Source organism: Suncus etruscus, chromosome 10, assembly GCF_024139225.1.
Source record: "Suncus etruscus isolate mSunEtr1 chromosome 10, mSunEtr1.pri.cur, whole genome shotgun sequence".
NCBI lineage: Eukaryota > Metazoa > Chordata > Mammalia > Eulipotyphla > Soricidae > Suncus > Suncus etruscus.
The window spans coordinates 37,425,628-37,448,892 of record NC_064857.1 but is presented as its reverse complement, the minus strand read 5'-3'; the positions used below and the strand labels follow the sequence as shown (position 1 = coordinate 37,448,892).

General features: G+C 54.2%; 1 protein-coding gene across 5 annotated transcripts in view; it reads right to left on the bottom strand.

The window, feature by feature from the left end:
- RUSC1 (RUN and SH3 domain containing 1) overlaps positions 1-23,265 on the bottom strand; it is a 148,123-nt gene that overhangs the window by 124,072 nt on the left and 786 nt on the right. For 2 of the 5 annotated variants that reach the window (XM_049782213.1, XM_049782214.1), the window contains exons 2-10: positions 21,791-23,250; positions 19,341-19,439; positions 18,919-18,995; positions 18,196-18,370; positions 18,018-18,123; positions 17,856-17,902; positions 16,361-16,910; positions 15,718-15,864; positions 12,981-13,133 (exon numbers count right to left, since the gene is read on the bottom strand). In XM_049782213.1, the coding sequence (XP_049638170.1) occupies positions 12,981-13,133; positions 15,718-15,864; positions 16,361-16,910; positions 17,856-17,902; positions 18,018-18,123; positions 18,196-18,370; positions 18,919-18,995; positions 19,341-19,439; positions 21,791-23,153 (2,717 nt within the window). In that variant the 5' untranslated portion in view covers positions 23,154-23,250. Of the gene's footprint in view, positions 1-12,425; positions 13,134-15,717; positions 15,865-16,360; positions 16,911-17,855; positions 17,903-18,017; positions 18,124-18,195; positions 18,371-18,918; positions 18,996-19,340; positions 19,440-21,790; positions 23,251-23,265 lie in introns of those variants that run through there. The other 3 variants (XM_049782215.1, XM_049782217.1, XM_049782218.1) reach the window with 3 other exon arrangements.

The following is a 23,265-nucleotide window of genomic DNA, read 5'->3' as shown; positions in this document are numbered from 1 at the left end:
CAGCAGGAGGAGGAGGAGGACGAGGGAGAAGAGGAAGAGGACGAGGCGCCGGCTTCCCCCTCCGACCCGGGCTGCTCCTCCTCTCTCAGCTCCTGCTCGGACCTCAGCCCCGACGAGTCCCCCGTGTCCGTCTACTCGAGGGACCACCTCCTCCGGGCACAGCCTGCCCAGCCCGGCGAGCATTCGGGCTCTCGGCCGGCTCCTGCTGAGGGTCCCGGGGCCTGCTCCCCGGATAGCTTCTGCTGCTCCCCGGATTCCTGCTCCGGAGCATCGACGCCGCCTGGGCCCGGCCTGGACTCCAACTGCAACGCTCTCCCCACCTGCCGTCAGGATGTCTCTTCCCCGGGGGTGGAAGAAGAGGAGGACGGGAGCGAGCCCCCGGAGGAGGCCGAGGACGGGAAAGGGGCCTCCCGTGCCGCCCCGGAGGAAGAAGAACCGAGCCGGGCTGCAGCCCATCGCCGAGGCTGAGGCGCGCCGCCCGAGCACGGCCGGCTTGGGATGGAGGCCAGCCATGCCGCCGGCGCCCGGGAGCCCCGCGAGCCCGGCGCACAGGCCCGCCTGCACGGTAAGAGGCTGCGGGAGATCGCCCGCCTCGGAGCGTCGGCCACGGCTCACCTGATCGCCTCCCTTCCCGCCCGGGTCCCGCAGGGGTCGGGAAGGGGCGCGGGATGGTTATCGGCCTCCCGATCGCCTCTCCTCCCGGCCTATCCGGCCCCCTCGCCCCGGCCCCTGCAGGGAAGAAGGCACGCCGCACGGGCGATCGGCCGCGGGACTAACTCTCTGCCTCCTCTTTCTCCCGCCTCTCCTTGCCTGGCTGCCCCGCGCCTGCCCCCGCACCCGCACCCGCCGCGCCCCCAAACCCGCACCCGCAGCCGCTGCCGGACCCCTCCTGCTCCCCCGGCCCCTGGTGCTCCGGTTCTCCGAGGGCGGGCCCGTGGGCGTGGGCGTGGGCGCGGCCGGCTCTCTGCTCCTGGCCCCGCTGGCCGGGCTCCGGCTGCTGGCGGCGCCCTCTCCGCCCGAGGAGCAGCTGCTGCCCGTCCGCCTGTCCCCCGTGGGCGCCTACTCGCCCCCGGCCCGCCGGGCCCTGCCCTGCCTGGCCAGCCCCGAGCTGGCCGCCCTGCTGCTGTCCCCGCTCTTCCCCAGAAGCAGCACCTTCCCCGCCGCGGCTCCCCCGCCCCGCCAGGTAGCCGTGCCCCCGCTGTCGCCGCCGCCGCGTCCGCCGAAGGCGAGCCCGCACTGGACCCGGAGCCCGCCGCCTCCGCCCCGGCTACGTAAGACGGGCCCTGGATGGACCCTGGGACCCGCCCCGGGCCGAGCCGCCCCGTGCGCCCGGTCTCTCCCATCGTGTTAGGCCCACGGGGGCCAGAGCCCCGTCCCTCCAGAAGGCCACACCCACAGCAAACCACGCCCTGTAATAGGCCACGCCTCCACAGCTGGTAGATTTCCCCGGCAGCCCTCCTATTGGGTCTGTCTGCTTACTGAGACCGGACCCCTCCTCCCATTAGGCCACGCCCCCAAATAAGCACCGCCCTAAAACAAGCCACGCCGCCCTCTCATTGGGTCTGCGGACACCGGAGCTCCGCCCACCTCACAGACCATAAACCATAAGCCCTGACCTCAGCAGGCTCCACCCCCACATTCGTAGCTTTTCCCTCGTCGCCTTCCCATTGGGCCTGCGGAGACTGAAGCCCCTCCCACCCACTCACAAGCCCCGCCTCATAAGGCCACGCCCCCCAGACTTGGTCGATTTCCCCGGTCACTCTCCCCGCCCATTTCTCCCATAGACCACGCCCCCAAACTTTGTAGATTTCCCGGGCTCTCGTCCCTTTGTGCCTGCGGAGATCGGGAGCCACACCCTCCGGCCACGCCCCATCCATCGTGCCCGGCTCCCGCAATTGGTTGATTTCCCGGCTGCCCTTCCTTTGGGTCTGCGGAAACCGGAGCTCCGCCCTTCCCTCCTAGAGGTCACGCCCCAAACAAACCCTGTCCTCCCTTAGCTCCCGCCCACACCTTTCTGATTTCCCTTGCAGCCCTCCCTATGGGCCTGCGGAGACCAAAGCCTAGCCCAACCCTCCCAGAGGCCCTGCCTCAAAATAAACCCCGCCCTCCAACAAGCCACGCACCCACTTGGTAAATTTCCCAGGCCGCTTGTCCTTTGGACCTGCGAAGACCTGAGCCAAGCCTTGCATGCAACTAACTAGCTGACCTTGGTTTAATCCCTAATACTCCATATGGTCCCCTATGCATCACCAGGAGTGATTCCTGAGTGAAGAGCCAGAAGTAACCACTGAACATCACCTGGTGTGGTACCCCCCTAAAGACCCTCTAGTTTCAAAGGGCATTAGCCATGATTTTCGTCTTCCTTCATATCCTTAGTTCCATCTCTCCCCCATTCTCTCCAGACTTTCCCCTAGATCATCTGCTCCAACTATGATAGCTTTTACAATACACTTAATGCTTCCTATTTCTCTACAGCCACATTACGTCCCGGACAACTACAAGAGGAATGGAGGGCGGTAAGCCACTTGGAGAATTGGAGAGTGGTGAATCCCGTTGGGAATTGAGGAGCCTGAGGGACTGAGTGGACCAAGAGAACAACCACCCACCCACTCAACCCTAGCCCAGTGACTAGAGGTTTTCTGACTGAGTAGCACCGTCTGGATCAGTGGAAACAGGGAACACCTCAACTGCAAAGAGTTGGGTCTCAAGATGGAGCCTTAATGGTAGAGAGATGTGTAAGGATTTGAAAAAGAAAAGATCTGTAACAAAACTGTACAAAGACTCGGAAAAAGTTCTTTTTATTACAATTTAACCAAAGAACTTTGCACATTATCACAAGGTGTATCAACCCGTACCTCTGTCAAGGAGTAACCAGAGTGTATGGTTCTAGTTGAGCAATTTGGGTCCCTGGGGTTTTTTTTGGGTTGTTTCACACATAAGAGGGGGTATTCTGGGAGATAGGCCACTATGGTTTTCTTTTTCTTTTTTTTTTTTTTTTTTTTTGGTTTTTGGGCCACACCCGGTGACGCTCAGGGGTTACTCCTGGCTATGAGCTCAGAAGTCGCTCCTGGCTTGGGGGACCATATGGGACACCGGGGGATCGAACCGCTGTCTGTCCTAGGCTAGCGCAGGCAATGCAGGCACCTTACCTCTAGCGCCACCGCCCGGCCCCACTATGGTTTTCTTGAACTCTTTTTCTGTTGAGTATAGCAACTGCTTTACCTACATCATTGTCTTATTATCAAATACAATATTTTATTATCTTATAAAATATAATAAATATTATGTATATTTATTATATATAAAATATTTAAAAAATAGGAAAAGAGACTCAAAAAAATTTAGATCACCACTTAAATTACTGTAGTGGTGCCAGAGCAATAGTCTGGTGCGTAAGACATTTACAATGCACATAGCTAACATCTCTGGTACCCGATAGGGTCCTCCAAGCCTGCCAGGTGAGATTCTTGAGTGCAGAGTTGGAATTATCCCCGAACAGCACTGAAAGATATATATATATATATTTTTGTTTTGTTTTGTTTTGTTTTTTTTTGTTTTTGGGTAACACCCGGCAGTGCTCAGTGGTTATTCCTGGCTCGAGGCTCAGAAATTGCTCCTGGCAGGCACGGGGGACCATATGGGACGCCGGGATTCGAACCGATGACCTCCTGCATGAAAGGCAAACGCCTTACCTCCATGCTATCTCTCCGGCCCGAGATATATTTTTTTTATAAAATTAAATACTTATAGCAATTATTGGGCAAAATTTTGCCATATTACTTTCTCAGAAATTTTTTATTTTTGGGCCAGAGAGATAGCATGGAGGTAAGGCTTTTGCCTTGCATGCAAAAGGTCGGTGGTTCGTATACCAACATCCCATATGGTTCCCTGACCCTGCCAGGAGCGATTTCTTTTTTTTTTTTTTTTTTTTTTTTGTGGCTTTTGGGTCACACCCGGCAGTGCTCAGGGGTTACTTCTGGCTCCATGCTCAGAAATTGCTCCTGGCAGGCACAGGGGACCATATGGGACGCCGGGATTTGAACCGATGACCTTCTGCATGAAAGGCAAACGCCCTACCTCCATGCTATCTCTCCGGCCCCCTTTTTTTTTTTTTTTTTTTTTTTTTTGGTTTTTGGGCCACACCCGGTAATGCTCAGGGGTTACTCCTGGCTATGTGCTCAGAAGTTGCTCTTGGCTTGGGGGACCATATGGGACACCGGGGGATCGAACCGTGGTCTGTCCAAGGCTAGCGCAGGCAAGGCAGGCACCTTACCTTTAGCGCCACCGCCCAGCCCCTAGCAGGAATTCTTTTTTTTTTTTTGGTTTTTGGGCCACACCCGTTTGACGCTCAGGGGTTACTCCTGGCTATGTGCTCAGAAATCGCCCCTGGCTTGGGGGGACCATATGGGACGCCGGGGGATCGAACCGCGGTTCGTTCCTTGGCTAGCGCTTGTAAGGCAGACACCTTACCTCTAGCGCCACCTTCCCAGCCCCTAAAGTTTTTTTTTTTTTTGTTTTTTTTTGGTTTTTTTTGGGCCACACCCTGTGACGCTCAGGGGTTACTCCTGGCTATGCACTCAGAAGTTCAGGAGCGATTTCTGAACATAGAGTCAGGAGTAACTGCTGAGTGCTGCCAGGTGTGATCCAAACAAAAACAAAACAAAACAAAAAAGATGTTTTTGATTTTTGGTTTTGGGTCACACCTGGCGATACTCAGGGGTTACTCCTGGCTCTGTGTTCAGAAATTGCCCCTGGCAGGCTCGGGGACCATATGGGAGGCTGAGAATCGAACCACCATCAGTCCTGGGTTGGCTGCGTGCAAGGCAAACGCCGTACCACTGTGCTATCTTTTCAGCCCTCCTTAATTAATTTTGTAGGGATTTATTTTATTCTATATTTTTAAATTCCCCTTCTCCTTTGGGGGGGAGGGGCTTTGGGTTTTGGGCCACACTCGGTGGCGATCAGGGCTTCCTCCTGGCTCTACACTCAGAAATTGCTCCAGCCAGGCTCGGGGCACCTTATGGGATGCGGGAAATCGAACCTGAGTTCATCCCGGGTTCATCCTGCTTTGGCCTCGTGCAAGGCAAACACCTTATCAATGTGCTATCACTATGGCACCTTCTCATTCCCCTTTTGCTGTTTTAGTGTTGTTTTTGTTTGGCCAGACCCAAAGAAACAGTATTTATTGTAATGTGGCTCTTCACTCAGAGATTACTCTTGGTGGGGTCCAGGATTTGAATCAGGATGGCCACATACAAGGCAAGCACCCTACCCGCTATGCTAATTGCTACCACTCATTGCTTTTTTTTTTAACTACAGTCTTTCTGAATGCTTGTATAATGTTCCCCAAGGAGCTCTCTGATGGTGTACCTGAACTTCATGGTCAAGGTGCTTATGTTCACTTGATTGTGGTATGCTGTATATTAGTCATTTGTGTCATAATTCTTCCAGGCTTCAGAAATATTTGTTGTGTACATAAACATTTTAATGGGATTATTATGTTACTGACCCTACCCTGATCGGTGATTGTACCCTACCCTAGGGTGTGACCTGGCATTCTGCTCCCACACTAGGGTGGTACCTGATCCCACCATTGATTGGGTGGTACCTGATTCTGGGGCATAAAAACAAGGGTCTGTGGAAGGTGAGGTATTTTTTGTCCTGGAACTATTCTTAGGCCTTTTGGCTTCAGCCTCTTCACGGAATAAAGAGCTGTTTTTTTTTTTTTTTTGGTTTTTGGGTCACAGCCGGCGGTGCTCAGGGGTTACTCCTGGCTGTGTGCTCAGAAATAGCTCCTGGCAGGCTCAGGGGATCATATGGGATGACGGGATTCGAACCACCAACCTTCTGCATGCAAGGCAAACGCCTTACGGGGGACCATATGGGACACCGGGAATCGAACCAACCACCTTAGGTTCTGGATTGGCTGCTTGCAAGGCAAACACCACCGCTGTGCTATCTCTCCGGGCCCAAGAGCTGTTTTCTTCAGAAGCCTGACTGCCTGTTGGCTTTCTTCCCGCCACATTCACCTCAGAACCGCCGACTGAAAAGGGTAACAGACGTGTGGTCCGAGCTGGAGGAGAAAGGCCACATTTTCCATCCCTCCATCAGTCAACCTCTTCAGGGGCTGACTTGCAACAGTATTTAGAACTAAGCCATTTACCATATATATTTTTTTGTATGTTTTGCCTGTTTTTGACAAAATAAAAACTTAATTTAAAAACAGAGGGGCCAGAGCAATAGTACAGTAGATAGAGTGTGAGACAGGTAGTGCTTTAAAATAAGTTTCTTATGCTTTATTTTGTTGTTTTGCTTTTTAATTTTGCAGTGCAGGAGGTTGACCCACTGATACACACATGTAGGGCAAGTGCTTCCTTCACTACTGAGCTGTGCCCTGGGCCCCAAGACCCAATTTCTTACCCTTTAGCTTCATGATCTCAAGCCTTCCTATGGCTCTTAGTTTCACTCCATCCCACTGCCCTGCTCTAATTCACTGTCCTTTTGGCAGATCATCCTGGAAATCCGAACGCTCCAAGCCACCCCTGAAAGACCTGGGCCAAGAAGATGATGCTCTGCCCTTGATTGAAGAGGTTCTAGCCAATCAGGAGCAGGCAGCCAATGAGATGCCCAGCCTGGAAGAGCCAGAACGAGAGGGGGCCACTACTGACATCAGTGAGAGTGAAAAGAAACCTGAGGAAAGTTCTCAAGAATCCCAACCTGTGGGTACACGGAAGGAACGCCGGTACAGCCAGCGAGAACGGCTCAACCAGATCTTGCTCAATCTCTTGGAAAAAATGGTAAGAATACCTGGGCCGGGCCCGGAGAGATAGCACAGCGGCGTTTGCCTTACAAGCAGCCGATCCAGGACCAAAGGTGGTTGGTTTGAATCCTGGTATCCCATATGGTCCCCCGTGCCTGCCAGGAGCTATTTCTGAGCAGACAGCCAGGAGTAACCCCTGAGCACCGCCGGGTGTGGCCCAAAAACCAAAACCAAAAAAAAAAAAAAAAAAAAAAAGAGAGAGAGAGAGATACACCTGAAACAAAGTCAGATGCAGGCGGTTCTGACTTAAATCTTTTAGTTGGGCTATGCTGTATTACTCCCCTTTTTTTTTTAATTTTTATACCACTACCTAATATTATCCCATTACCAACACCAATTATCCAGAGGCTGGACTTCTTCCACGTGGCATGGAGTTCCAAGGGGTTCCAGCCCCCACAGCTGCTCCGAGGCTGGGTCAAGTGTGCTCCTGTCACCTCTGGCCACTTGCAAGCTATTAGCTGCTTTTTTGCCATGCCGCACAGTAGGAGCTGGACCGAAACGTCTGCATTAAGACGGATGGAGAAGTGTCTGCGCTGCTTTTCACTGCCGCAAGCTTCTCTGCCGCAGTTTTTCCACCACTTATTTGATGCATGACAGGCGTTCTCTGCTGATGGCAGCTGCCTTTTTTTTTCAGGCAGCACTTTGGAAGCTGGCTCTGCTGCTGCAGCTGCCGCAACTTGTCCACAGCTTCTTCGCAGGGCGCATCTGGATGTTCAGAGTTCAAAGTGATTTAAGCTTAGAGTCCAGTCCGAAATTTCCAAAGTCAAAATCCATCTTTCTTTTTTTTTTTTTTTTTTTTTTTTTTTGGTTTTTGGGTCACATCCTGCGGTGCTCAGGGGTTACTCCTGGCTGTCTGCTCAGAAATAGCTCCTGGCAGGCACGGGGGACCATATGGGACACCGGGATTCGAACCAACCACCTTTGGTCCTGGATCGGCTGCTTGCAAGGCAAACGCCACTGTGCTATCTCTCCGGGCCCCAAAATCCATCTTTCAGGCTGAAGGTCATAAGTGAGAAAATCAGTCCGTTCAGATAAACTTTTTCTTCCTGATTAGTTTTCAATCAAGGCCCTCCATCAGTCTTTGAGTAGGCTGAGGTTTTTGTTTCTTGTAACAAAATTTCAGTCCTGGGCCTGGGATGGGGGTGATACGATCTTTCACTTCTCCTCCAGCACTGGCCCTTCTGCCCCCAGAAGGGGTCTTGGCCATCTTTGAAAATGGCTCCATGTGATGGCCCACAGCTTTCGACACACTCTATCTGAAAAGAGCCAAAATCACACTCAAAAGCAGGAATCTCACCATGATTGCTGTTCTCTTGGGTCCAGAGTTCAGATCCACGTTCAGGGCGCCAGATTGTTGCATTAAGCCCTTTGGATGGGCTTGGATGGAGGTGAATGGTGATGGAGGCCTTTGTCCTCTAGCTCAGGACCACGTGGCTTCACCTTCTCCATCAGCTGGTGGGTCTGCCAGTTCAGTTGATTGCGATGGGCAGAAAACTCACATGTTGTCAGGCTTTCAGAGAGATAACATCTTTATTTGCCTTGGCCAACATCTGTGGCCTATATCATAAACCTATTTAAGCACATGACATCCTTAGCTTGCCCTGTGTCTTAACTCCTTTCATCCATCTTTTCTCCTCTGACCGCCATCCAGGTAAATCCCCTTTGGCCCTTTAGGCCAAACCTTTTAAAACCTTCCCAAGACCCCTCCCAGGAATGGGAGGGTCTTTCTTATAGGTAAGCTTACACAAAGAATAGAAGTAGGGTTACATCCACTTGATTTTTCCTGAGGCTTAGTCATGTAGCAAAGAGGGCAGAGCACGCTGAGGATGACAGAACTTTGTGGTACTTTATAGCGTTTGTCCCTCCTCCCAGCTTGGGTTTTTCAGTGTCATCCTCTGGTCCCAAAGGCACTACTAAGAAGCTGATTCCTATATCCAGGTGTGACTCAATCAAAGGGATAGAGCCAGGATCCCCACTATCCCTGTTGTCTCCAGGCTCTAAGAGCTACCCCAGACCTAAAGAAACAGTAGCTAGGGCCTCTGTTCACATCCCTGATTAGAGAACTTTGTATCTCCTTTCTTGCCCAGCCAAGTCAAAACGTGAATTGACAACTCAAAGCACTTGTAACTGCTCCCCTTCTCCCTACCTCTACTCCCCCAAGTGGACTAGGGAAGGCCCCCATGGGGTCAGAAGGGCACAGTACTTAAAATGATTTTTGTTTGAACTTTCATAACCTGTCAAACTTATATTTTACTAATGAGAAGACCAGACCCCCGCCAGTACATGTGTAGTTTATGTGCTGTGGTTCTTGTATGTCTGCTGTGCTGTGCGAATGGAGATTTGTTTCTTAAGTAAAAATCACATGAAAATCTACATTAAAGCTCTTACACCCTTCCCCAACAGAAATCACTATATAAACTGTTGAGCAGTATTCACCTAACCAAGTATTTGTTATGAGTGTATATTATCTAATGAAAACACTACTCTTGGTTTCCTTCTTATACAGTTTGCTTTGTCCTCTTTAAGAAACAGTGTGTTGTGTTGCAAGCAGCCGATTCAGAACCTAACGTGGTTGGTTCGAATCCTGGCATCACATATGGTCCTCCGTGCCTGCCAGGAGTTATATCTGAGCAGATAGCCAGGAGTAATCCCTGAGCACTGCGAAGTGTGGCCCAAAAACCAAAAAAAAAAAAAAAAAAGAAGAAGAAAGAAAAAGAAAAGAAAAAAGGAAAAAGAAAGTGTGTTCTCCCACCTCGCTCCCATCTTGCCTCCACCCTCCTGATGAAGAAGTGTCAGTTGGAGCCGGAGAGATAGCATGGAGGTAAGGCATTTGCCTTTCATGCAGAAGGTCGGTACTTCGAATCTTGGCATCCCATATGGTCCCCTGAGCCTGCCAGGAGTGATTTCTGTGCATGGAGCCAGGAGTAACCCTGAGCGCTGCTGGGTGTGCCCCAAAAACCAAAAAGAAAAAAAAAAAAGTGTCAGTCATCAGAGGGCTATCCAGAGTGTCTCCTTCCCATTCTCTTGACCAGAAGTTATCAGACAATACTGTCTCTTTAAAAATAAAATTGAAAAAGCTGGGGCCGGGCGGTGGCGCTGGAGGTAAGGTGCCTGCCTTGCCTGCGCTAGCCTAGGACGGACCGCGGTTCGATCCCCCGGCGTCCCATATGGTCCCCCAAGAAGCCAGGAGCAACTTCTGAGCGCATAGCCAGGAATAACCCCTGAGCATCACAGGGTGTGGCCCAAAAACCAAAAAAAAAAAAAAAAATTGAAAAAGCTTTGCTTTGTTGTCTTCTCAGACACACATATGCATATATGTTTTAGATGTTCTTAGAAGAGAAAAGATGGTTTTTAAATGTGCCAAGTTGTGTGTATATGTGTATATGCCTATATATACATATATATATATACATATACATATATATATATATATATATACCTGCTACATGATTAGTAAGCAATACAATAGTAAACATGTCCCCATTACTTTTTCTAATATTGGACCAATGCTGTCCTACTTGAACATTTTCCCTATGACGACAATGCTCTGACTTGTTTAGGTAGAAACATTGACCATCTTCCATTCCATTGAATCTTTTTTCTTTTTCTCCTGTGTCAATCTTGAGGGAAAAAATAACAAAAAAAAAAAAAGGACAGGGGATACCAAAGATCCCCTTGAGCAGAGAAGAAGCAGAATAAATATTTTATTAAAGAAAAAAAGAATTAAGAAAATAGTTTGGAGTATTTTCTTACTGTAGAGAAGCACTGTACATTACTAAGAGACCTGGGTATAAAATACTCATGTGTGGAGCTGGAAAAATCTCATGTCCAAGCCCGTTTGAGTGATTTCTTTTGGTTTTCATTGCAGGGAGCAGGGTGGGAGGGAGGTGGGAACAGGGGCACTTTGGGGGTCTCCTTTTAGTCAAAAGCAGGAAAATGACAAGAAAGAGATTAAAAGTAGGGGCCAGCGTGGTGGCGCTAGAGGTAAGGTGTCTGCCTTGTGAGCGCTAGCCTAGGACAGACTGCTGTTTGATCCCCCGGCATCCCATATGGTCCCCCAAGCCAGGAGCAATTTATGAGCGCATAGCCAGGAGTAACCCCTGAGCATCACCGGGTGTGGCCCAAAAACAAAAATCAAAACAAAAAAAGTCAACATTTCCTTTAATAGTGTAAAACACTAAAATTTTAAAAAAGAAAAAAAGAGGGCCGGGCGGTGGCGCTAGAGGTAAGGTGCCTACCTTGCCTGCGCTAGCCTTGGACGGACCGAGGTTCGATCCCCCGGTGTCCCATATGGTCCCCCAAGCCAGGAGCAACTTCCGAGCACATAGCCAGGAGTAACCCCTGAGCGTTACCGGGTGTGGCCCAAAAACAAAAACAAAAAAAAAAAAAAAGAAAAAAAGAAAAAAAGAAAAACTGAAAAATATAAGAACAGAAGCAAAAGACACTACACTGTTATTTTTCTTTTGTTGAAAGACTGAAAACGGAAATGTTTTTTAGACAATCAAATGTTAGGTAAGTGCAAAAACTTGTTTTTTTCTTACTAATGTAGAAATTAATGCCTTTTTTTATTTTTTGGTTATTTTATAACAACAAAATAAAAGAACCCCCTAGCTGCCAGGTGGGTTTTGCTGTTTGAAATGCGGGGCAAAGCACTAAATCACTGCAAATAGATTCAGAGTTAGTCTGCATGTCTGTAGGCTGTGTGATTGCGGAAAATATAAATGCTGCTAATATATTTCCTTTTTACAAAAGCATATCTAAATAGATGATTGTTTTGATGTTAATCTTTGTAAATTATGTATTACCAATTTTAACATTGGATGTAATTGCATAAAAAGCTTGCATCTCAATCCTTGAAAGTCTAGTATTAAATGGAAAAAAACTTTTCCTAACTGCAGAGTGGTGAGCTTCCTCTTTTGTTCCTACTTTCCTATTCCTTTATCATCCAAGATTTCCTCCATCCTGATTCCAAGGAACTATTTTTAAAATCACACCATTATGCAGAGGTTGTTCAATGGTAGAGCACTAGCTTTGCTGGTGGGAGGTTCTGGGTTCCATCCCCAATGGTACATAAATCAAGAAGCAAGTATCACAATAAAATGAATTAGTATGTGACATGTTTGGCTTCTGAACCTGAAAGAAGTTCAGGGGATACTCCTAGCTCTGCACTCAGGAATTATGCTCTGAACTATCACACTGTTCCTCCTGTAATACTTTTTGTTGGTTTGTTTTTTGGGCCACACCCGGCAGGGGTTACTCCTGGCTTGGCACTCAGAAATCGTTTCTGGCAGTCTTAGGACCGTATAGGATGCCGGGGATCAAACCAGGTCCCTCCCAGGTCGGCCACGTGCAAGGCAATCATCCTACTGCTGTGCTCTCTCTCCAGCCCCTTTTCAGTTTTCTAAGTCTTCCCTACTCATGTTTATCCAGGCCTCTATGACCACATTATTCTAACAGAAGAAAACAGGACTCAGCATAGAAACACTTCTGAAACTAAGAACCCTTTCAACTTGCTCAAGAAACAGTGCTAGAAAGGAAACACCTTTTCTTAGCTCCTTCTTCCCTCTCCATCTCCCATCCTGAAACCAGCAGTGATAACACATGCTCAACTCCCACACTTTATTGAGACAAAAGGAAGGAGGCAGACCAACACCATAGGCCCACCCTCCAGGGGTGTCCAGACCTCAGCACCAGTGAGTACCTCATACATGATACATACAGGCAATATGGGATAGGGTGGTGGGAAAATTCCTTACAGGAGAATAGAGGCCTTTGTAGTGCTGGAAACAGAGTTATACTGTACTGGCAGAGCCCACTCACCTTGGTGAGGAGGGCGGAAGTGTGCTACACTCCCATTTTGCAAAGGAGACATTCCCTTCTACAATAGATGGGAAAGAGGAAAGCAACTGCATAGAGGGAATTCCTTTTTCTATGTTTGAAAGAAGAGCAGATTCACCTTGCCCGTGGACACGTGAGCAATGACAAAGTTTCTTTTACATGATTAGCAGAGATGAACACGGGAGAATGTCCTTTGGCAGAGGTGTGGCTTCTGGGATGATCTGTTTACACAGTGAGTGCTTGGGGGCTATTTGTTCCCAAGCAACAGGAAGGAGAAACTAGGCAAGATAGGAAGAATTCCTTGTCCTAGAGAACCAGGGAGGTGTACCCCACAGGCACCAGCCCCTCCACACCGTTGTGCCCACAGTGGAGCCAGTCCTCATCCACGGTGCCGATGATCTGAAGCACTTCCCCACGCCGGAAGCTCAGCTGGTTGGGTCCTGCCGCGGTGTGGTCACAGAGTGCCCGGACTGCTCTGTGGGGGTACAGAGGGAGATGCTAGGAGGATGAAGTGAGGTGTAGTGCCCAGATGTCCACAAAACTCACCTTTCCAGTAATGCGAAGGGTCTCTGCCACCCAGCTCAACAGAACCGACTGAGCTCTGAGACATGGGGGCCCCCTACCAACACAATCTTACTAGGGCCCAGTTGCCTTCTGAGTTCCAAACCCACTCTGGCTAGTGACTGGACATGATTTGAGGAAAGGTATGTGCTACATCCAATTGTACTCAGGACTTATCCTGGCTCTGTGCTCAGGGAGTAATGCTAGCAGGGTGCCAGGGGTTGAACCCATGTTGGCCACATGCAAGGTAAGAAGAGCCTGTCCAGTGCCCTGTCTGGCCCATTATTTGACATGATTTGACATGTCTGGCGTGCACTAAATGACTCAGCCCTCCAAAGCAATCTCGTGTGACCCTTCTGGTGGCAAACAGCACCACCGCCTATCCAGTTGCTCCTGAAAAACCCGGGGTATCTCATTCCTTATACTTATCCAATCAGAACTTGCTTGGCATTTCCACCTCCAACTAGGCCAGTTTCTGCTGTAGCTCCACTTGCCAATATCCTAATTTAGATCTATGACTCTCTCTATAATTAGATCACCTCACTGGTCTCCTGAATGAATTCCCTGAGTCTCCTAACCTCCCCCCCAAGCCCCATTCCCTCGACAGCCATTAGAGATCCTGCTAAAACTAAGAATCCAAACGTGATACTTGGTTAAAAACCTTTAACCCTGCCTTGGGGTAAAATCCGGGCCCATTAAACAGCTTCCTGAGACCTCCACACAATCCCCCACCATCACTGCTGCCCAAATCCACTTCAGCCACAACCAACATCATCCCCACGGCTCCTCAGCAAATGGGCCTCACTTCCTTCACATCCTGTTACCGCTACCAGATGTACAGCCACCACCAGCCCTGAGTCCTCAACCTGGGGAAGAAAACCTGTCCAGATCCCCCTGGGGACTTAGCCATCCTTTCCTTTGGCTTTTACAATACAAAACTATAACTGGAATCCTCTCCAAGGCTCTCTCTCTGTGTTCTGCCCTGACAAGATACTTGGCACAAAGTACAAAGTACTTGCTAAAAACAATGAGAAAGCCAATCTCGTTTACCCTTATTCTCTCTCAGTTGATAGAATGCAAAGGAGCAGTAAACTCTGATTCCCAATTAGAAATACCCACCACTGGGCAGAAGTGATAACACAGCGAGTGCATGCAGCTGACCTGTGTTGGATCCCAGTATTCCATATGGTTTCCTGAGCCTGCCAGGAGTGATTTCTTATTTGGGGGTGGGGTGGGGTGGTTGGGGGTGTCACACCTGGCAGCTCAGGTGTTACTCCTGGCTCTGCACTCAGAAATTGCTCCTGGCAGGCATGGGGGACCATATGGAATGGTGGGATTCGAACCACCATTCGTCCTGAATGGGCTGCGTGCAAGGCAAACATCCTACTGTTGTACTATCTCTCCAGCCCCTACAAGGAGCACTGCTAGCGATGGCCCAAAAACCAACAAAAGAAAAAAACACCTACCAGAGGGGCCTGGAGAGATAGCACAGTGGTAGGGCATTTAACTTGCTGACCCAGGATGGACCTGGGTTCGATATTCGGCATGCCATGTGGTCCCCTGAGCATGCCAGGAACAATTTCTGAGCACAGAGCCAGGAGTAACCCCTGATCGCCGTCAGGTGTAACCCTAAAACAAACAAATCCTATCACAGGGAAACACAGCCCCTCTGTGAACACAGGGTGCTGCCAACTACACATACATTACAAAAGTTTTTTTTGTTTTGTTTTTGTTTGTTTGTTTTTTGGGCCACACCTGGCGGTGCTCAGGGGTTACTCCTGGCTGTCTGTTCAGAAATAGCTCCTGGCAGGCACGGGGGACCATATGGGACACCGGGATTCGAACCAACCACCTTTGGTCCTGGATCAGCTGCTTGCAAGGCAAACGCCACTGTGCTATCTCTCTGGGCCCACATTACAAAAGTTAATACATGAGGAACTCGAGAGAGAACAGAGGAGTAAGTGTGTCTTGCTTGTGGCTGATTTGGATTCCATAGTCAATACATAACAGTGTCATCCAACCCCTGAAAAGACTGATTCCTGAGCACAGAGCCAGGAGTCAGTCCCAAGCAATAATGGATGTGAATTAAAAGCCAAAACAGAAAAATGTACTATTATTTGGGTACCTGTCAGGTGCTACAAATTATGATTATATTTAGTCTGGCAGTGCTCACACCCAGCAGTGCTCAGGGGTCACTCCTGGCTCTGCACTCAGAGAGCACTTCTGGAGGTGCTCAGGAGACAATATGGAATGCATTGTCCAAGGCAAGTGCCCTACCAAATGTACCATCTCTCCAGCCTCCCACTTCCTTCTATTCAGTCTTTCCAACAGCATAACAAAGATCTTTTCGCATAGAAAGAAAAGAAAAATCACACCAGTGGTAGCAAAGATGCACAGCAGCTCAACAAGGCTTCCCCTTCCTGCCCACCCTCACACCAGGACTGATCACTACTGTGAAGGCACCTACAAGCACTCGCTCATTCTCCTGAACCCCTCACCTGTGCGTGAGCCCCGCACTGTGCATCTGCGCTGTGCCAGGGGAGGGGGTCTCAAACTCCTCAGGAAGGCTGGGAGTCTCAGGAGGTATCCCCCGCTTCACCAGAGCCAGCACGTTCACTGTCGGAGACAACCAGCTGGAGGGTCTCCTGGAGGAAAGACACAGAGATAGGCGACCCTCTTGCCTAACCAGAAATCGGGAATATGGGGGTGAAAAAAGACTAGGTGGCTGAAGTCCATCACCACAGGAGGCAGAGCAAACATGGTGAAGTTCAAGTGCCTTAAAGGAATCTAAACAGCTGGCCAAATGTCTGCAATACCCAAGTTGCAACACCTAGGGGGTAGCCACCAGAGGGCAAACCCCAGCATGGGGCTTTGGCAACTTGCTTCCTCCTGAAAAGCAGCACAGTTCTGCCAATACCACCCTGAGCGTGTCCCATAGCTGAAAGGGGAAAACGTCATTTGGGTTTGGGGGGATGAGGTGAATGGTGATTTGAATAGGGACTCATGAACCCATGAACCGATATGGATGGGGCCACTACATTTTGGCCAGGACTAGAAAAGTGGGCGGCCAATCCCATGCCTGAAGATCATGCTGGGTAAGAGGGAGCTCCGAGGAAGCCAGAGTAACAAGCACCCCATTACCTGGACTTTAGGGATCCACTCTCAGCTTCTGCGAGTCCCCCTGGCACTCCAAAGAGTCTCCCCAGCCAGAGACCTTTGCCCAAGGTTGCCTCCTCTGTGGGCTGGGACCTCTCTTGGGCACCCTCAGCTGCTGGCCGAGGTTGCCTGCACCCCCATCGGGGAAGCCGGAAGCCCTCAGTGCCCCCAGAGGCATAGACCCTGGAGGCCTGGGTCAGCTGCTCCCACCAGCTGCCAGGTGCAGGTGACCCTGAGGGTGCCGAAGGGCCAGGTGGGGTCTCCCCCGAGGCACCCCGGAGGCTCTGAGCCAGCCGACCCCCCCAGTGCAGCATGGCTTGCATGGTCTGCTGTAGGGCAGGGGGGGAGCCAGGCGAGGTGGGGGCCTGTGGTGGGCCCAGTGGGAGGTGGTGGTGGTGTTCGAAGAGCAGGTCCAGATGGAAGGTGAGCACAGAGAGGGGCTGCAGCAGGAGCAATAGCTCCGTGAACAAGGCAGGGCAGCTGGCCCGTGCCAGAGAGAAGAAACTGGTAGGTAGGTAGAGGAGGGACAGCAAGCCTGCAGGGACAATGGTGACATCAGTCCAACCTGGCCTCAGCTGACCCCCAGACTTGCATCCACCCATTTGCCCAGTCAGCCACCACGTCCATGGAACAGGACATTTAAGTGAGTAGCCCAAACACCACCAACCTGGAGTAGAGGTGGGTAGGACATGTGATGATAAATATAAGGAGTAAAGCGAAGGGGTCTCAAACTCGAAGCCCGTGGGCCGTTTGCAGCCCTCCGTACAACATTTTGTGGCCCTGCCCTAGAGGAATCTTTTTGTTTTGTTTTGTTTTGTTTTAGTTGTTTGGGTCACACCCCTCAATGTTCAAGGCTTACGAATGACTTTGCACTCAAGGATCACCCCGACTTCGCTTCCTGCAGCCCCCAGGTAAATTGAATTTGAGACCCCTGGCTTAGGGCCTTGTGTACAGGGGGGAATGAGTCAGGGTTGTAGTCAAAGGGTCAGGTCAAAACCTCACTGAGGGACCCAAGAAAAAAGAGGGATGAAGAGTGGCATGACACTTCACAATAGCAGATGAAGAGTGGTGAAGCTCAGGCTCTGGGGCAGAAGAATGAAGGATGCGAGGGCTGTAGGAGGGGCCGTGTGAGTCTCAAGAACAATGTCGCTTCTTGGAAGAGTTTAAACAGAAGTGATGGGGGCCACAGAGAGAGAGCACAGTGGGAGGGCGTTTGCCTTGCATGCAGCCAACCCAGGACTGACAGTGGTTCGAATCCTGGCATCCCATATGGTCCCCTGGGCCTGCCAGGAGCACAGAGCCGGGAGTAATCCCTGAGCACTGCCTGTGTGGCCCAAAAAACAAAACAAACAAACAAACCCAGAAGTGATGGAACATCTGGGGTAAGATGATCCGGGTACCAGAGGACAAGCACAAGACTCCACCAGCCTCCCACGTATCCCTGCCCACCCTGCAACCGGGACCCCCAGCAGTCTCTGACCTGCATCTTCCTGGAGGCTGGAAAACCACAGTTCCAACTGCTTCGTGCTGCGGGAGAAAGGGGCTAGCTGTGCGTTGGAGCTCAAGGGGGAAGGGCTCCTCCAGTCTCCCCAGGATGGCCTGAGGTCACCATGCCCCAGGGGAGGATGGCGGCCCCACTCACTTGAGCAGGCCCAAGATGAAGGCGTGGAAGCGACTGCGGCTGCTGCTTAGGGGGCCCAGGCGGCTGACCTGGCTGTACAAGGTTCCCAGGGCCTGGGGGCCGCTGCCTAGAGACAGGAGGCCGTCAGCGCCCAGGTCCCCCTCTGAAAGCCTTCTCACCCACCATAGCTCCAGTTCACCTGGCTTCACTGAAGCCTCCACCACGCTCCAGGGGCTGCTCCGGCGCTGTCCGGTGATGAGGTCTTTGCGGAAAGGCTTGAGCCCGTCAGCAACTAGGGCATGCAGGGCCGGGCACAGGGTGGTGAGCACCAGGTGGCCGACGTCGGGGCTCAGCCTGCTGTCCCCCAACTGCGCCTGCAAAGAGCCAGTGATGCTTCCAGCCCTTTCCCAGACCGCTGCTCCTCCCCTCTGCCCCCAGGAATGTTCTGCCTTGGTGCCCAAACACCTCTCAAGAGACACCTTCACCTTTATTTATTTATTTATTTGTTTGTTTGTTTTAGTTTTTGGGTCACACCCCACAGTGCTCAAGGGTTACTCCTGGCTGTCTGCTCAGAAATAGCTCCTGGCAGGCACAGGGGACCATATGGAACACCGGGATTCGAACCAACCTCCTTAGGTTCTGGATCGGCTGCTTGCAAGACAAACACCGCTTTGCTATCTCTCCGGGCCCTCACCTTTATTTTTTTAAGTTTATTTATTGATTCATTGATTGGTTGGTTTTTGGACCACACCCAGCAGTGCTCAGGGGTTACTCCTGGCTCTGCATTCAGAAATCGCTCCTGGCAGGCTGGGGGTACCATATGGGATACCGAGGATCAAACCGGGACCCTCCCAGATTGGCCCCATGCAAGGCAAATAATTGCCCTTCCACTGTGCTATCTCTGCGACCCCAACACCTTCACCTTCTGAACCAAGTTCCTGGCGGCCCCAAAGTGAGAGATGATTTTATCCACGGAAGAGCTGACGGCAATCAGAAGACCTGTGGGGGGAGAATTGTGAAGGCCTCTGGTCTCTGCCCCAACCACCACTGGGATCCGATCTGAGCCTGGGGTGGAATGCCTGGGTAAGGGCATTTACGTTGGCCCCGGTAAGAGTTAAGGGTTCTTTTTGGTTGGTTGATTGGTTGGCTTTTAGGCCATACCCGTAGGCGCTCAGGGATTCCTCCTGGCTCTGCGCTAAGAAATTGCCCCTGACAGGCTCGGGGGACCATAAGGGATGCCGGGGGATCAAACCCACGTCTGTCCCAGGTCGACTGCGAGCCAGGCAAACGCCCTACCGCTGTGCCATCTCTCCCTCCAGCCCCGAGTTCAGGGTTCTTTCTGACCTTTCTTCTGCTCCTGCAGCTGGCCTGTCCCTTTCCGGGCTTCTGCCATCCACAGCCGCTGGGCCCCGGGGACGCCGGCAAACGACCAGGAACTGCGGACTGGAGATAAGGGAGGAAGAAGGCGGTGACACTTACCCAGGGTCACCTCGGGATTCTGCACAGGTCGTGGCGGCAAGAGGGACCCCAGGGCGGCGTGGGGCCCTGCCTGCACACACCCTCACACTCACACACGCGCGCAGCCTCTCCTGCCCCTGTCACCCTATGTCTGGGTTTTGGGGGCCGGCTCCCACCTCCTCGCTCCGGGCTCTCTCCTCCCGCCCCGAAGGCTCGAAGGGAGGAGGAGGGCGGCCGGGGCGGCACGTGGGGAGCCGGGGCCAATGGAGAGACAGACGGACGGACGAGAAGGGCGGAGAGAAGTCAGCCAGAACACGGGAGGGAGTGCGAGGCTGAAAGGCGCCAGAAAGGGGAAGCCGGGCCGTGTCGTGGCCGCCCCCTGCTGGCCGGCGATCGGGGGACGGTAGGGGTTTGAAAAGGGCCAGAACATTTTCTCTAGCGGGGCCTCGAGTACTTTCCCCCTTCACTCTGCCTAGCAAGGTTGGAGTCGGCCTGGGCAGCCCAGCGTGTGCCCCGAGGCCCCTGATCTCGCACACAGCCCGGTTAAGAGGGTCTAGAAAGCTGGCAAGCCTATGGGCACTAGCCCAGTCACGCAGAGAACAAAACTGCGACCTGCCCCGGCAACAAGGCGGGGTGCAGGGACTTCGCAGGGCCAATGCCAGGACGGCCAGGGAAATTGACCAACTTTAAGGCGTGGCCGGCAGAAGGAGCGTGGTTTAGAGTTGTTTGGGGGCGTGGTTTAGGGATGGACGGTGCTCCGGGCTCCACCGGGCCAATGAGAAAGCGACCGGGGAAATCTACCAGTTTGAGGCGGGGCTTTGGTGGGCGAAACATTCGGGATGGGCGAGGCGTCAGGGAAATCAACTAATTTGGGGCGGGCTTTGTGGTGGGTGTGGCCATGAGTGGGCGTGGCTCAAGTCTCGGCAGGTCCAGAGGAGTGCCAGAGAAATCTACCAAGTGGGGGCGTGGTTTGGAAAAGGGCAGGATTTATTTGGAGGCGTGGCCTCCTGGAGAGTTAGGCGGGCTCTGGTCATCGCAGGCTCAATGGGAAGGTGGCCCGGAAAAATCAAACAGCTGTGTGGGCGGGGCATGACGAAGGGCGGGTTTTATTTAGGGCGTGGCCCCATGAAGAGCGGGTCTCCGGTCTCCGCAGGCCCGAAGCACGCGCGGCCGGGTAAATCTACCAAATGTGAGGGCGTGGCCTGTTTGGGGGCGAGGTCCAGGATCGGCGTGGCCTAAGGGGTGTGGGTTTCCGTCTTCTGACTAAAAGGGAGGACATCTACAAAGCTGGGGGCGGAGGCTTCGGAGAGGCGGGACTTACTTGGGGCGTGGCCTAGGGGTGGGCGGGGCTCCGGACACCGCAGGAAGCAGGCCCAATGAGAGGGCGGCGGGGGAAATCTACCGTGGGCGGGGAGTGGCCTATTGGGGGTGATTTATTGGGGCGGGGCCTTAGGGGGGCGGGGCTACGGTTTCCGCGGGTCTAACACGATGGGAGAGACCGGGCGCACGGGGCGGATCGGCCCGGGGCGGGTCCCAGGGTCCATCCAGGGCCCGTCTTACGTAGCCGGGGCGGAGGCGGCGGGCTCCGGGTCCAGCGCGGGCTCGCCTTCGGCGGACGCGGCGGCGGCGGCAGCGGGGGCACGGCTACCTGGCGGGGCGGGGGAGCCGCGGCGGGGAAGGTGCTGCTTCTGGGGAAGAGCGGGGACAGCAGCAGGGCGGCCAGCTCGGGGCTGGCCAGGCAGGGCAGGGCCCCGCGGGCCGGGGGCGAGTAGGCGCCCACGGGGGACAGGCGGACGGGCAGCAGCTGCTCCTCGGGCGGAGAGGGCGCCGCCAGCAGCCGGAGCCCGGCCAGCGGGGCCAGGAGCAGAGAGCCGGCCGCGCCCACGCCCACGCCCACGGGCCCGCCCTCGGAGAACCGGAGCACCAGGGGCCGGGGGAGCAGGAGGGGTCCGGCTGCGGCTGCGGGTGCGGGTTTGGGGGGCGCGGCGGGTGCGGGTGCGGGGGCAGGCGCGGGGCAGCCAGGCAAGGAGAGGCGGGAGAAAGAGGAGGCAGAGAGTTAGTCCCGCGGCCGATCGCCCGTGCGGCGTGCCTTCTTCCCCTGCAGGGGCCGGGGCGAGGGGGCCGGATCGGCCGGGAGGGGAGGCGATCAGAAGGCCGATCGCCATCCCGCGCCCCTTCCCGATCCCTTTCGGGGATCGGCCGAGAGGGAAGACGATCGGGAGGCCGATCGCCCATCCGCGCCCCTTCCCGATCCCTGCGGGGATCGGCCCGGAGGGGAGGCGATCGAGTGAGCCCGGGCCGACACCCGGGGCGGGCGATCTCCCGCAGCCTCTTACCCTGCAGGCGGGCCTGTGCGCCGGGCTCGCAGGGCTCCCGGGCGCCGGCGGCGTCGCTGGCTTCCTTCGCGGGCGCAGGGCTCCCGGGCCGGCCGTGATCGGGAGGCGGCGCCTCGGCCTCGGCGATGGGCTGCAGCCCGGCTCGGTTCTTCTTCCTCCGGGGCGGCACGGGAGGCGGCGGCGGCCGGGGCGGGACGAGGGCCCAGCCCGCGGGGGGCTCCCGGGGCGGCAGCGGCGGCGGCGGCGGCGGCTGCGGGGCGCGGCTGCGCGTGCGGAGCTCCTTGAAGGTGGTGACTTCTCGGGGTCCGCCCAGAGAGCCGGCGCTGGCGACGGGGGGCAGCTCCGAGTCGGGCGAGAAGACGATGAGCCAGTCGCTGCGGTCCTTCTTGGCCTGCGGCACGACAGGCAGCCCCGAACCCCGCTTGCGCTTCTGGGCCAGCTCGTGGAAGGACGTGATGGTCCTCTGGGGGCCCGGCTCCGAGCGGACGTCGCTCTTGCACCCCGATTTGGGGTCCGAGGCCGCGTCTGCCCGGCCGCCTTGGCCGGCTTCGGTCGGCCCGGTGCTGGAAGTCACGCCCCGGCGGCCGGTCCAGGCCGAGTTATTGTTCTCCTGGGTGCGCCAATCCGCTTCGATGCTCTTCTGGGCGTCGCTTCTCCAGATGGGGTTGATGTTCCAGCTGGGTTCGGCCCTGCCGGGGTCCCCTCTCCCGTCCTCGGCCTCCTCCGGGGGCTCGCTCCCGTCCTCCTCTTCTTCCACCCCCGGGGAAGAGACATCCTGACGGCAGGTGGGGAGAGCGTTGCAGTTGGAGTCCAGGCCGGGCCCAGGCGGCGTCGATGCTCCGGAGCAGGAATCCGGGGAGCAGCAGAAGCTATCCGGGGAGCAGGCCCCGGGACCCTCAGCAGGAGCCGGCCGAGAGCCCGAACGCTCGCCGGGCTGGGCAGGCTGTGCCCGGAGGAGGTGGTCCCTCGAGTAGACGGACACGGGGGACTCGTCGGGGCTGAGGTCCGAGCAGGAGCTGAGAGAGGAGGAGCAGCCCGGGTCGGAGGGGGAAGCCGGCCCCTCGTCCTCTTCCTCTTCTCCCTCGTCCTCCTCCTCCTCCTGCTGGGGCCGGTTCTCCAGAGCCGGCCCGTGGTCCCGGCAGCATCGGCAGGGCACGGCGGGGCTGTTGGAATTGGCGTCCACCAGGGCCCCGCCGCACGGGCCTCGGCTCTCCTTGCCCCCGGTGTCCCCTGGAGGCGGGGAGGTGCTCAGGGGGGCTCCTTCCCGGAGCTCCGGCCGGCGGGACAGGTGCAGGCCCAGGGAGACGTGCTGGAGGTGGATGTGGTTGAGGTTGCACAGCAAAGCCCGCTGAGGGGACAGCATGGTGCCCGCTGCGGCGAAGGCTGGCCTCTGGACAACTGGGTGAGGCTCGGGGGGCCTGTCACATCCGCGCCTACCGGGCTGCTGCGGAGAGGGAGATCTAGAAGACAAGGAG